Source organism: Mauremys mutica, chromosome 5 (genome assembly GCF_020497125.1).
Source record: "Mauremys mutica isolate MM-2020 ecotype Southern chromosome 5, ASM2049712v1, whole genome shotgun sequence".
Classification (NCBI taxonomy): Eukaryota; Metazoa; Chordata; order Testudines; family Geoemydidae; genus Mauremys; species Mauremys mutica.
This window is the reverse complement of record NC_059076.1, coordinates 129,315,565-129,329,290: the sequence shown is the minus strand read 5'-3', so window position 1 is coordinate 129,329,290 and position 13,726 is coordinate 129,315,565. Positions and strand designations below refer to the sequence as shown.

General features: G+C 48.9%; 1 protein-coding gene across 3 annotated transcripts in view; it reads left to right on the top strand.

The window, feature by feature from the left end:
* Positions 1–13,726, top strand: part of IMMT (inner membrane mitochondrial protein) — a 37,709-nt gene that overhangs the window by 18,833 nt on the left and 5,150 nt on the right. For 2 of the 3 annotated variants that reach the window (XM_045017291.1, XM_045017289.1), the window contains exons 10-11: positions 2,590–2,719; positions 11,962–11,976. In XM_045017291.1, coding sequence (XP_044873226.1) covers positions 2,590–2,719; positions 11,962–11,976 — 145 coding nt within the window. The remainder of the gene's footprint in view (positions 1–2,589; positions 2,720–11,961; positions 11,977–13,726) is intronic. The other variant, XM_045017290.1, reaches the window with a different exon arrangement.

The following is a 13,726-nucleotide window of genomic DNA, read 5'->3' as shown; positions in this document are numbered from 1 at the left end:
AGACACCATGGTCCAGTGGTTAAAACACAGAACTAGGAACACGGAATTTCATCTCAGTTCTGCCAATGACTTTCTGTGTAGCCTCAGGCAAATCATTTTACTTCTTTCTCAGCTTTCTTGTTTGTAAAGTGAGGATAAAACTTACCTGCCTTGCAGGGTTCTTATGACTTATAAAGCTGCTTTTTTTGAAATGTGCCTTTTCTACTTGTCTTTATATATTGATAGGAACATCGCCACACAGATCTAAACTAGAACAACAGCTCTAGGGCCAGTCTTGGCTACAAACAATAAAACATGATTGTCTCAGAACTGGCTGACTTAGAGCATAGATATGACCTTAACTGAGTTCTATCACAGTGCTAAACCCTTGAATGTGTTCAGGGACTTAGCCTGGATTTGGGATACTCTTACAGTATGTTCATACTGCCAATTAAAAAATCTGCAGCACGGAGTCTCAGAGCCTGGGACAGCTGGCTCAGGCTATGAGGCTAAAAATAGCAGTGTGTAGATGCTTGGGCTGGAGAGTGGAATCTTAGAGCTCAGGCTCCAGCCTGAGCCCAAGTTTACACTGTATTCATATAGCCCGGAGCCTGAGTCAACTGACCTGTGCCATGGGTCATTTATTGCAGTGTAGACATATCCTTTCAGTCCTATCTACACTATGGGTTGGCATAGTCTGACTTCAGTATATGTACTGTGTAGATGGAGGAGAGGTCTCAATAGCTCCAGTAATGAGTTATTGTATGTGAAAGGTTTGGAGAAAACTCTGTTGAGGTCAGTTGTTTTTTTGTTTTGTTTTTTTTGCGGCAAATTTGCCTTGTAAGTTGTCAATAGACCTCTCCTCTGTCACTAATGAATAGAAGTGTGGTGCTTGTACTGTGTGTATATTAGAGCTTTTGAATAATCTCAGTTAACTCAAAAAAATTAATTGTGATTAAAAATTAATCTTGATTAATTGCACTGTTAAGCAATAGAATACCAATTGAAATGTATTAAATATTTTTGGATTTATTTTTTTACATTTTAAAATATATTGAGTTCTATTACAACACAGAAAATGAAGTATACAGTGTTCACTTTATATTTTTTATTACAAATATTTGCACTGTAAAAATGATAAAATAAATAGTATTTTTCAATTCACCTCATACAAATACTGTAGTGCAATCTCTTTACTGCGAAAGTGTAACTTACAAATGTAGATTTTTTTTTTTGGTTACATAACTGCACTCAAAAACAAAACAATGTAAAACTTTGGCGCCTGCAAGTTCACTCAGTCCTACTTCTTGTTCAGCCAATCACTAAGACAAACAAGTTTGTTTACATTTACGGGAGATACTGCTGCCTGCTTCTTATTTACACTATCACCTGAAAGTGAGAACTGGTGTTCGCATAGCACTTTTGTAGCCAGTACAGTCAGGTACTTTTGTCAGATATACGAAACATTCATATTTCCTTTTATGCTTCAGCCACCATTCCAGAGGACATGCTTCTATGCTGATGATGCTCATTAAAAAACAAAACAAAACGTTAATTAAATTTGTCACTGAACTCCTTGGGAGAGAACTGTATGTCTCCTGTTCTGTTTTACCTGCATTCTGCGATATATTTCATGTTTATAGCAGTCTCAGCTAAGGACCCAGCACATGTTTGTTTTAAGAATACGTTCACAGCAGATTTGATAAAAAGCAAAGAAGGTACCAATCTGAGATTTCTAAAAATAGCTACAGTGCTCGACCCAAGGTTTTAGAATCTGAAGTGCTATCCAAAATCTGAGAGGGACAAGGTGTGGAACATGGTTTTAGAAGTCTTAAAAGAGCATGTTCCGGCGCAGAAACTACAGGACCGAAACTATCAAAAAAGAAAATCAACCTTCTGCTGGTGGCATTGACTTAGACAATGAAAATGAACATGCATTGGTCCGCCTTGCTTTGGATCGTTATTGAGCAGAACCCACCATCAGCATGGACGCATGTCCTCTGGAATGGTGGTTGAAGCATCAAGGGACACATGAATCTTTAGCGCATCTGGTACGTAAATATTGTGCGACACCAGTTACAACAGTGCCAGGCGAACGCCTCTTCTCCCTTTCAGGTGACATTATAAACAAGAAGCGGGCAGCATTATTTCCTTCAGATTGTAACTAGACTTGTTTGTCCGAGTGATTGGCTGAAGTAGGACTGATTAGACTCATAGGCTCTAAAGTTTTACATATTTTATTTTTGAATGCAGTTATCTTTTTGTACATAATTCTACATTTGTAATTTCAGCTTTCATGCTAAAGAGATTGCACTGCAGTACTTGTATGAGGTGAATTGAAAAATACTATTTTTCAGTGCAAATATTTGTAATAAAAATAAATATAAAGTGAGCACTATACACTTTGTATTCTGTATTGTAACTGAAATCAATATATTTGAAAATGTAGAAAACATCCAAAAATATTTAAATAAATGGTATTCCATTATTAAACAGCGCGATTAATTGCGATTAATTTTTTTCATCGCTTGACAGCCCTAATATATATGATTTAATACTTGCTTTCAAAGGTAAATCTAACCCAATTTTTATTTATTTTATATCTTGTAGGTTCAGGCAGCACAATCTGAGGCTAAAATAGTAGCTCAGTACCATGAACTTGTGGCTAAAGCTAGGGATGAATTTCAGCGAGAACTGGATAGTATCACTCCAGAAATACACACTGGCTGGAAGGGGCTAAGTAAGTCTTGGACTGTTATATTACCTTTAATGTTTAATGATGCACAAAGCACTTTGTTTTCCAAGAGCACTACAGCTGCATATACTGACATACAGTTGTTCTAATTTTCTGTTTCTCTACATTGTAGCTAGTTTAATTGTAAACTATTTTGAATTAACTTTAAAATCCCAAGTTATCTGAACCAACTGGTACAGAAGGCTCTCATTTTGAATAGGTAATTTATGGAGCAATTGTGCTCTTGCTGATGAAATCACAAGATGGTTTCTGGGTAGCTTGAAGAAAGCACCCACACTGAAACTTGACATTGGAAAGGTACTTGGCTGTCCTCTGTTAGTCTTTTAAACTTCCAGGTGTTCCAAGAGAAGTGATGTAGAGTATGGAATGAGAAGGCCAGATGCAACTGAAAAGGGTCCTTTCAATAAACCACAAGCAACTGTTGTTTATGGAACAACTAGAGTAAAACTTGGTTTTGTTTTTCTACTTGTTTTCATTAAAAAAAAATCAAATCTGTAATATTTCCCTTCTGAGATTCATAATGGAATATAAACTGTATAAAGCAGTAAACTGTTTAAAGAGGTCTGTATCTGTAGTTTTTATAGAATATGGGTGAAGTAACCAGTGTACAGTTAGCTAGATTAAATTAACTTGAATTGAAATGGCGCACGTCCATTTAATGTCACACGAAAGCTCTTTTGAGATACTACTGAACAGCTACTGCTCTACTGCATTAGTGACCATTAGATAACATGACAGATATGCTAATCAGCAGAGATAAAGCATATCACATGTCATATGCTTAAATGCTTTGCGAAATCAGGGCCTTCCTTCTGAAGAATGGTTTGGCATTTATCCGGCACTGGGAGTCTATAACTTTCTGACAATGTTTAGCTCCCTAGACATAGTTGAGGCTATCACTTAATGGTTTTCCATTCATCTTATGGATATGCAAGGGCGTGTTTACAATTTAAGAAATGATTTTTTTTTAATGATTGTTTAAATTGTTGCTTTGTGGTGGTGTAGTGGATACTGAATGATTCTGAGAGAATTCTGCTGGATTTTTAGTGTGCTCATGTCCCTTCATTAGTGAGAGAATGCCCATCTCACTGTAGAGGCCCATAGCTTTGTGTGCATGCAGTGGAAAGCAAGGCCTGTGTTGGAAATAGTGTATTACCCATATACTTGTGTTCATATTTGTGTGGTCAGAGAAATTGGCAGCAGTAACTGCAGCACTGAACTTTGAACAGTAAATGCACAGTAACTTAGAAAAATGTGTTTTTACTTGTCAGGTGACTTACTAAATATGGTTCTACATATATTGGAGTATTGTGTTAGAGCAGCAAATAAGCCTGGTCTGATAACATTACAGCTCTTCTGTTGGTGAAATTGGAGTTTTTTATTTTTCGGGGAATTTCTCTGCTAGGTGCTTGGGTATTTTTCTCCTGACTTAAAAATATGCTAGCCCAGGGGTAGGCAACCTATGGCACATGTGCCGAAGGCACCACTTAAGCTGATTTTCAGTGGCACTCACACTGCCCGGGTCCTGGCCATCGGTCCGGGGGGCTCTGCATTTTAATTTAATTTTTAAATGAAGCTTCTTAAACACTTTAAAAACCTTTATTTACTTTACATACTAAACTATTGTTATATTATAGACGTATAGAAAGAGACCTTCTAAAAACATTAAAATGCATTACTGGCACGTGAAACCTTAAATTAGAGTGATTAAATGAAGACTTGGCACAGCACTTCTGAAAGGTTGCCGACCCCTGTGCTAGCCCATATTAGGAACCATTTGAAACATATTTAAGTAGTGAGTCACAAATTCTTTAAACAGTAATTTTAAATTTAATTTACCTTACTTAAAGGACTTGTCTAGTTTGAGCTATAAGAAATTTTGTCATCATAAATCTTGTACCTGCGCACCTCATGCAATCAATGCGGCCAGGATTTGTATCCTTGCACAAAACAAGGCGGGGAAAAGCCAGCCAGCAAGCATTATTCAGGAAACCTCAGTTGTGCTGTTCTGATGATGGCTTACCAAACAATCTAAGATATTGTTTTATATCCAATATACAAAAAATGATTTTCAGAGCTTTTAATGAGTTAGTGTCTGAATTAGTCTATGTATTTGTAGACGTAACATTTGTGTACGTTACAGGTTGTGTATTAATAGCAGTAGTTCACCTTATATTTTCTGTGATTACTGCTTTTATTTTTAAGGAACTTGTAACAGCCATAAAAAAAAAACTTCACTTCAGGCCCAAAAATAGCATTCTTCTTCGAGTGATTGCTCCAATGCATTCCAGTTAGGTGTGCGCGCCGCGCGTGCACGGCTCTTCGGAAGATTTTTACCCTAGCAACTCCGGCGGGCCGGCTGGGCGCCCCCTGGAGTGGCGCCGCTATAGCGCTGAATATATACCCCAGCCGGCCCGTCCGCTCCTCAGTTCCTTCTTCCCGCCCGTGACGGCAGTCGGAACTGTGGAGTGCTCAGTAGTCCTCCACACCCCTAGCTCTCTCTACTGGTTTTGTATATAGTTTTTTACTGTTAGTATAGTTAGTTTTAATAGTTAGTTAGTTTAGATAAGGATAGGGGGAGTATTTTCTCCCTCCCCCTCCCCGGTGCGGGCTCATGCCCAAGGCACCGGGCTTTAAGCCCTGTTCCACGTGCCAGAGGCCTATGCCAGTGGGTGACCCTCACGGCTCCTGCCTCCGTTGCCTGGGCGAGGCACACCGTACAGATAAGTGTGCCATTTGTTCGGCTTTTAAGCCGCGGACGCGTAAGGACAGAGACAGTCGCCTCAAGCAGCTCCTTATGGAGGCGTCCCTCCAGCCCCCGGCACCGTCAGCGCCGGCACCAAGGGCTTCTTCGGTGCAGAGTGCACCCGCGGCACCGACCGGCGCCGGCACCGTGGCCACGGTACCTAAACCGCCGCCGAAGACGACCCGGCACCGCTCGCTCTCGCCTGCACGCAAGCAGAGACTGGCGAAGGCTGTGGCGAAGGCACGCACAGAGTCCACTACGAGAGTGGCTGCGGCAGTGCGTAAAACGGGCCCTGAGCCCTCGACTCCGGCTCCGCAAGCGCCGTCGAGTCCGGCACCGCCACGCTCCCCGGCACCGACCGAGGTGGAGCCAAGGCTGCCTTCAACGCCGGAGACATTCTCCTCGGCCAGAGACCTCATCAGGCTCATAGAGGCTCCGAGCCTCCGGCCCCCGGCACCGCCGGTGCGGGCTGTTGTCTCTCTCGGCAAGCCAGCCAGGATGACTAGACCGCCCTCAGTTGACGAGGGGCGCGGAAGACGGTCGAGGTCCCGGTCCCGGTCCCGGTCCCGGCGCAGGTCCCCGTCCCGCCGCTCGGAGTCTCGTCGCCGCTCCTCCTCGCGGCACCGAGCACCATCCCGACGCCGGTCTGAGTCCCGGTACCGTTCTCGATCTCGGTACCGGTCGCACTCCCGGCACCGATCCAGGTCACCGTACCGTCGGTACCGTCGGAGGTCATCTCGGCACCGCGACTCCCGGAGTCACTCCCGGCACCGCGGATCCCGGTCCAGCTCCCGGCGCCGGTCGAGCTCCCGGCACCGTCGGAGTCCACGCTCACGGTCACCGTCCCGTCGGCGCTCGGCGTATCGACCCTCGGTGCCGTCGGTGCATGGCCTCCCGCCGTCAGCGGTTCAGTCCGTCGGCACTACAGCACCGCCTTGGCCATCCCGCACGGCTTCCGTAGCCTCCGGTGCCGATGATACTACCCACCGGTGGCCTACCCCACAAGGACTTCCACATGAGCAGTGGGGCTACTGGGTCCCGTGGGGACAGCATGAAGGTCAAGGTATCCCGTTTCCCAGGAGGGATGTGACCACCAGCACCAGGGTCCCTGAAGCGACTATTAGTCGGCCACCTCCCTCTCCTCCGCACGAGCCATCTGCTCACCCGGTCCGCCAATCGCCCACGCTTCACGGTTCGGAGGAGGCTCACCCACCGGACGTAGAGCCGGAGCCGGTTCTGCAGGGTGCATCTTCGTCATCCTCGCCGGACGAGGCGGTGGCAGGGGCTGCGACCAGCGAACCCCCGCCCATTGACCTCCGGGCCTTCCAAGACCTGCTTCGCAGGGTGGCGGCATCCATGAATCTTCCCGTAGAGGAGGTCCAGGAGGATGAGGACCCAATCACCAACGTGGTGGGTGCGGATGCGCCCGTCCGTGTGGCGTTGCCCTTCGTCCGGACCATTCAAAAGAACGCTACTACGCTATGGCAGACTCCCGCTTCTATTCCTCCCACAGCACGCGGGGTCGAGCGGAAGTACTCAGCCCCACCATCAGGCTATGAGTACCTTTACTCTCACCCAACCCCGGACTCCCTCGTGGTCCAATCTGTTAACGACCGGGAGAGGCGCGGCCAACCTGCCGCTGCGCCTAAATCCAAGGAAGCCAAGCGCATGGACTTGCTCGGCCGTAAGATTTACTCCGCCGGGGGTTTGCAGCTGAGGATCGCAAACATCATGGTCCTCCTCGCCAGGTACGTCTTTGACATTCTGACGTCCCTGGCGAAGTTCTCGGAGCTCCTGCCTTCCACATCACGCCAGGAGTTCTCCGCCTTGCTGGACGAGGGGAAGAAGTCCTCTCGGTCATCTATTACGGCCGCCCTCGACGCCGCGGACTCCGGGGCTCGGACCTTGGCATCCGGCGTGACAATGAGGCGCATCTCCTGGCTGCAGTCCTCCACCCTGCCGCCGGAGGTGCAACATACACTCCAGGACCTCCCCTTCGACACCCAGGGTCTGTTTTCCGAAAAGACGGATGCTCGGATCCAGACCCTGAAGGACGGGCGTGTTGCCATCCGCACGCTCGGAATGCACACGCCGGCGACGCAGCGCAGGCCCTTCCGGCCGCAGCCCTCCCGCTATCAACAGCGTTATCGCCCCTACACTAGCAGACGTCCGACCCAAAATCGCCGTCGTCCGTCCGGCAACCGCCGCAACCAGGGCCAGGCCGCTTCCAAGACCCCGCAGGGGGCTAAGCAGGCCTTTTGATGGGACGATCGAGGACGGCCCATCACTCTCCCTACCGGATCCTTCCCCTTTATTTTACAACCGCCTTTCCCATTTCTTTTCGGCGTGGTCCCGCTTAACATCGGACAACTGGGTACTTCAAACAGTCCAGTCGGGATACCGCCTTCAATTTGTTTCGCCCCCGCCTTCCCACCCACCCTCCCTGTCCCTCTTCAGGGACCCCTCTCACGAGCAAGTCCTCTTGCAAGAGGTTCGGACTCTGTTGAGCGTGGGTGCCATAGAAGCAGTGCCTCAGGACAGGCGGGGCAGGGGATTCTACTCACGTTATTTTCTCATCCCCAAGGCGAAAGGCGGGCTACGTCCTATCCTGGACCTTCGCGAGCTGAACAAATATCTGCTCAAGCCCAAGTTTCGTATGGTCACCCTGGGGACCATTATTCCTTCCCTGGATCCGGGAGACTGGTTTGCCGCCCTCGACATGAAGGACGCCTACTTCCATGTCGCGATCTATCCTCCTCATCGGCGTTACCTTCGGTTTGTGGTCAACAACGCCCACTACCAGTTCGCCGTGTTGCCATTCGGTCTCTCCACGGCACCGAGGGTATTCACAAAATGCATGGCAGTCGTAGCAGCAGCCCTCCGCCGTCGTCAGATGCACGTCTACCCGTATCTCGACGACTGGCTGGTCCGAGCTCAGTCCCGTCAGCTCGTGATAGAACAGATGGCAGAAATTCTGTCTCTCTTTCAGCGGCTTGGTCTTCTCATCAACACCGAGAAGTCCACTTTGCTCCCAACGCAGCGGCTGGAGTTCATCGGAGCGGTTCTCGACTCCACGGTTGGCAGGGCCTCTCTTCCCCGCGCCCGGCACCAGACAATGACCTCCATAATCCGGAATCTCGTCGCCTTCCCGACCACAACCGTGCGCTCCTGCCTACGCCTTCTGGGTCACATGGCCTCCTGCACGTATGTCACCGCATATGCGCGACTCCATCTTCGCCCCTTCCAGTCCTGGCTCGCGACGGTGTACCGGCCTCATCGAGACCCCATCGACATGGTGGTCACGGTCAACAGGAAGGCCCTCGACTCCCTCCGCTGGTGGCTCACCCCGGAGGTCGTGTGTGCGGGGGTCCCGTTCCATCCTCCTCGCCCATCCGTTACGCTGACGACGGATGCCTCAGCGCTCGGTTGGGGGGCCCACCTGGGCGAGCTTCACACCCAAGGCCTTTGGTCGCCCCAGGAACTCGCGCTACACATCAATGTCCGCGAGCTCCGTGCCATCCGCCTCGCCTGCCGGACCTTCTGCTCCGACCTACAACGCCGTTGTGTAACAGTACTCACGGACAACACCGCTGCGATGTACTATGTGAACAAGCAGGGCGGAGCCCGCTCTTCTCCCCTCTGCGAGGAAGCGATCCTCCTGTGGGACTTCTGCGTGACCCACTCCATTCACCTAGAAGCGTCTTTTCTTCCGGGAGTGCAGAACACGCTGGCCGACCATCTCAGCAGGTCGTTTCTCTCCCACGAGTGGTCCCTTCGTCCCGACGTTGCACATGCGATTTTCCAGAGGTGGGGGTTTCCCCGGGTCGACCTCTTCGCCTCCAAGGCGAACAGGAAGTGTCTCCAGTTTTGCTCGTTCCGAGGTCACTCGCCGGGCTCTCTGTCGGACGCGTTCCTGTATCCCTGGCAGACTCACCTCCTCTATGCCTTCCCTCCCTTTCCTCTCGTGCACAGAGTGCTCCAGAAGCTGAGGAGGGATCGAGCCACCGTTATACTCGTGGCTCCGGCCTGGCCGAGACAGCATTGGTACACCCTGCTGCTCGAGCTCTCCGTTCGGGATCCCATCTCCCTCCCGTTATGGCCGGACCTCATCACGCAGGACTTCGGCAGACTCCACCATCCGAACCTGCAGTCCCTCCATCTTACAGCCTGGTACCTGCGTGGTTGACCCACGCAGAAAGGGACTGTTCGGCGGCCGTGCAGCAAGTCCTGCTTGAGAGCAGAAAGCCTTCCACTCGCTCCACCTACCTGGCGAAATGGAAGAGGTTCGCGCTCTGGTGTGACCAACGAGGGCTCAACCCTTTCATCGTACCCGTCCCTACCATCTTGGACTACCTTTGGTACCTTAAGGAGCAAGGTCTAGCGGTCTCCTCATTGCGGGTACACCTGGCAGCGGTGTCCGCTTTTCGTCCTTCCCTGGAAGGTCGCTCCATCTTTTCCAATCCGATGGTCTCCCGCTTCCTGAAAGGCCTGGACCGATTGTACCCGCCGGTGCGGCGTCCGGCCCCAACCTGGGATTTGAACCTCGTCCTGTCCAGACTCATGGGTCCGCCATTCGAACCGATGGCCACGTGTTCTCTTCTTTACCTCTCCGGGAAGACGGCCTTCCTCGTCGCCATAACATCGGCCAGACGCGTCTCGGAGCTCCGGGCGCTGACGGTAGGTCCGCCATACACTGTCTTCCACACGGACAAGGTGCAGCTTCGTCCGCATCCGGCCTTCCTGCCAAAAGTGGTCTCGGCTTTCCACCTCAATCAGGACATCTTTCTCCCGGTCTTCTTCCCGAAGCCCCATGCCTCGCCTCGGGAACAACAGCTCCACACCCTCGACGTCCGTAGAGCGCTCGCTTTTTACATCGAGCGTACAAAACCTTTTCGGCGTTCTACACAACTCTTCATAGCAGTCGCCGACCGCATGAAAGGCGAGCCGGTCTCTTCCCAGCGCATCTCCTCCTGGGTAACTCAGTGCATCAGAGCATGCTACGAGCTGGCTCGCGTGCCCCCGGGCCGCTTCACCGCTCATTCCACGAGGGCGCAAGCCTCGTCTGCCGCCTTCCTGAGCCAGGTCCCCATCCAGGACATATGTCGAGCGGCCACATGGTCTTCGGTCCACACCTTCGCCTCCCACTATGCGTTGGTGCAGCAGTCTCGAGACGACGCAGCCTTCGGCTCAGCAGTTTTACACTCTGCCACGTCTCACTCCGACCCCACCGCCTAGGTAAGGCTTGGGAATCACCTAACTGGAATGCATTGGAGCAATCACTCGAAGAAGAAAAGACGGTTACTCACCTGTAGTAACTGTTGTTCTTCGAGATGTGTTGCTCCAATCCATTCCAGACCCGCCCTCCTTCCCCACTGTCGGAGTAGCCGGCAAGAAGGAACTGAGGAGCGGACGGGCCGGCTGGGGTATATATTCAGCGCTATAGCGGTGCCACTCCAGGGGGCGCCCAGCCGGCCCGCCGGAGTTGCTAGGGTAAAAATCTTCCGAAGAGCCGTGCACGCGCGGCGCGCACACCTAACTGGAATGGATTGGAGCAACACATCTCGAAGAACAACAGTTACTACAGGTGAGTAACCGTCTTTTTCAGGTCTTCGCAGGTGGTAAACTTTTTTTGCCAAATTCTCTGTCAAATGGGAGCAGCCTTTTTAGATGTAAGAGGCTTTGTCTAGAAAAACGACATATTGGAACTCATGGCTCTGAATTGTAGCAGGGTCATTTTTCAGGTATTTAGTTCTGCGCTCCGTGTTAATTCTTGAAATTATTTCCTAGCTTCCATGCTCGGGCCCTGATCCTGCAAATGACAGTGCACTTCAGTTGGGCTCCCTGCAAGTGTAGATGTCCCATTTGCAAGCTGTTAATTGCAGGGCCAGGGCACAAAGAGCAACATTCACATTGTGTTTTCTGGGGAAAACCTTCCCTGTGCTGGTCTGTCTTAAATTTCAGTCTGGAGAGAGCTTCATTTGAGCAAATAAACTTGACAAGTTTAATGAACCACATTGCTGCTCATAATTAAATGCTTCAGAGCTGTATTCTGAAGTGTTTGTGTGTCTGGCAATAGGTATGTTGTGGACACCTCTGCTTTGGAATAACTGAAAAACTAACTTCAAAGTGTAATGCTGTGCTGTGCTTCCCAATTAAAATTTGTAGTCCTTATTCTTAAACATATTTTAGCTTAATCTGCACTACTCCTTTGCTATGACTGTTAAAGCTCAGAATGTGATTTTAGAGGCTTTGATGTTGTGGGTTTTATGTTGGTATTATATAAAGGGACTTTTAAGAGCTTTTAACAAAAAGCAAAAGCTGCCAGTCTAACTAAGACTCCCTATAATATGCTACGGCACTCTAAATACAAAGCTATGAGTGGTATGTTTTCATACATTTCTGCATGCTTTTACTAACTAATTGATTTGCTGTGTTGATTGTTCATTAATTTTTCCAAACCTTCCTCTTTCTTCTGTTGCAGAGATAACTGATTTAGGTGAGTTACTGTAACTTTTTCTGCTCAGATGAATGTTATTTCTCAAGTCGTTCTGTGTTTGTGTCGTGCAGTGCTTTGCAACTAGACAATATCAACTAGTGCTTCATTGCTGCATTTATAAAATATATTAGTGCTGAGGTTTGGGATACTTCCCATTTAGTTTCTCTGTGTAGTCTGGTTCTTGTCTGTTGTGCTTGTAAATCATACACTTGAAATAATTTTGCTGCTCAGGTAACGGTTACTGTAAATATTAACTACATGGTTAAATTCCTTACATGAATATTGCCATGTCACTGGGATACCCTTATGCTGATCCCAGATGATTAGGAGCACAGAACTGTGAACCAGAAAGTTTTTGTGTTTTGTCATTGACTTTCTGGGTAATCTTGGGTAAGCCATTTGGGCCTAAATTTTCCAGTGCCCACTAATTTTAGGTTCCTCAATTTTCCTACGCCCACCTTAACCCTCATATATTATAGAGGTTCTGAGCACCACCAGCACACTTTGCAACTTGTAGATATGCAGCAGGTCTGAAAACCAGGCCCTTGAGGTCAAGTAGGGCCTGCAAAATAAGTGGATGCTTTGTAAAATTTTGACCTAAATCCTTGCATTGTAGTTTCTCCATCTTAGGAAAATGGTAAATTTAAAATCAAACTAAGCAAGTTGATAAAAACTCTGAACCAAAGCAGGTTGTACAAGGAGCTGCGTTCCCTGGACATCAAACTTAAACACGTTACAAGGAGTTACAAACAACGCTTCCTCACAGGAGCAGCGCTTCTTCCTGCCGTCTGTCCACATGTCATACTAATCATTGATCAGCAGTCCTAAACTGGACTGAAAACTCCCCTTCGCAGCACATTCCCCCAAATAGAATCCCACGCCCAACAGCGTCAATTCCTCCTCCGGTGCCCACTAGAACGGATGGGCTTAGCAGTGCATGCCTGGTAGGTTAACAAGCTTGGGCTATTTTGGACCAGAACTGAGAGCATTACAGAAGCAAAGGGGTCATCGCAGAGAATGCTCTGCTGGTAGTCCCATCTCTTCCCTACTGACAGCAAGGTGGTGCAGCTCAAGTATGCCTGCTGATCTTTACTGGGGCAGCCTGTGTTGGAGTGACTTTGTGGAGGATAGCTGGAGGCCAGTGGTTCAGCCTTTTCCATCCTGGGGGGGGACATCCCCACACACACTCTTTCCTCCGTTTAACAGGTTGAGATCTCATTTCCTAGGCCATTTAGGACTTCAGAGGTAAGAACCAACATATTTAAGCTCCGCCCAGAAACCAATAGCAGATGTAGATCCTGGAGCACAAGTATAATGTGCTCATGGGAAGATACTCTGCTTATCAAGCAGATTGCCACCTTCTGCACTGGCTCCAGCTTGGGAATGGGTTTGAGAGAGAGCCCTGTATGGCACACATTGCAGAAATCTGGTCCTGAGTGCCAGTGATGGCAGATGCTGGATATAAACCTCAATCAGAGGAACTTGTGTAACAGCTGCCAATACTTTGACTTGCTCTCCTCTGACTCACTGTCCCTGCCTGTCTTCTCAGGACTGAGCTTCAGCAAGCTCACGGACATCCATATCCAGTCTCACCCGGACTTTGGATCTGCTTTACTCTACATCCCTTGGGGAGCTGTATGGCTTATTAGCACAGTGATAGCTGCATGGTGCTTTAAAAACCAATAGAAGGGCAGTTCTTGAGCCACGAGGAACTTACAGTTCTAAATTCGACTTACCGGGAGGTGGGGTG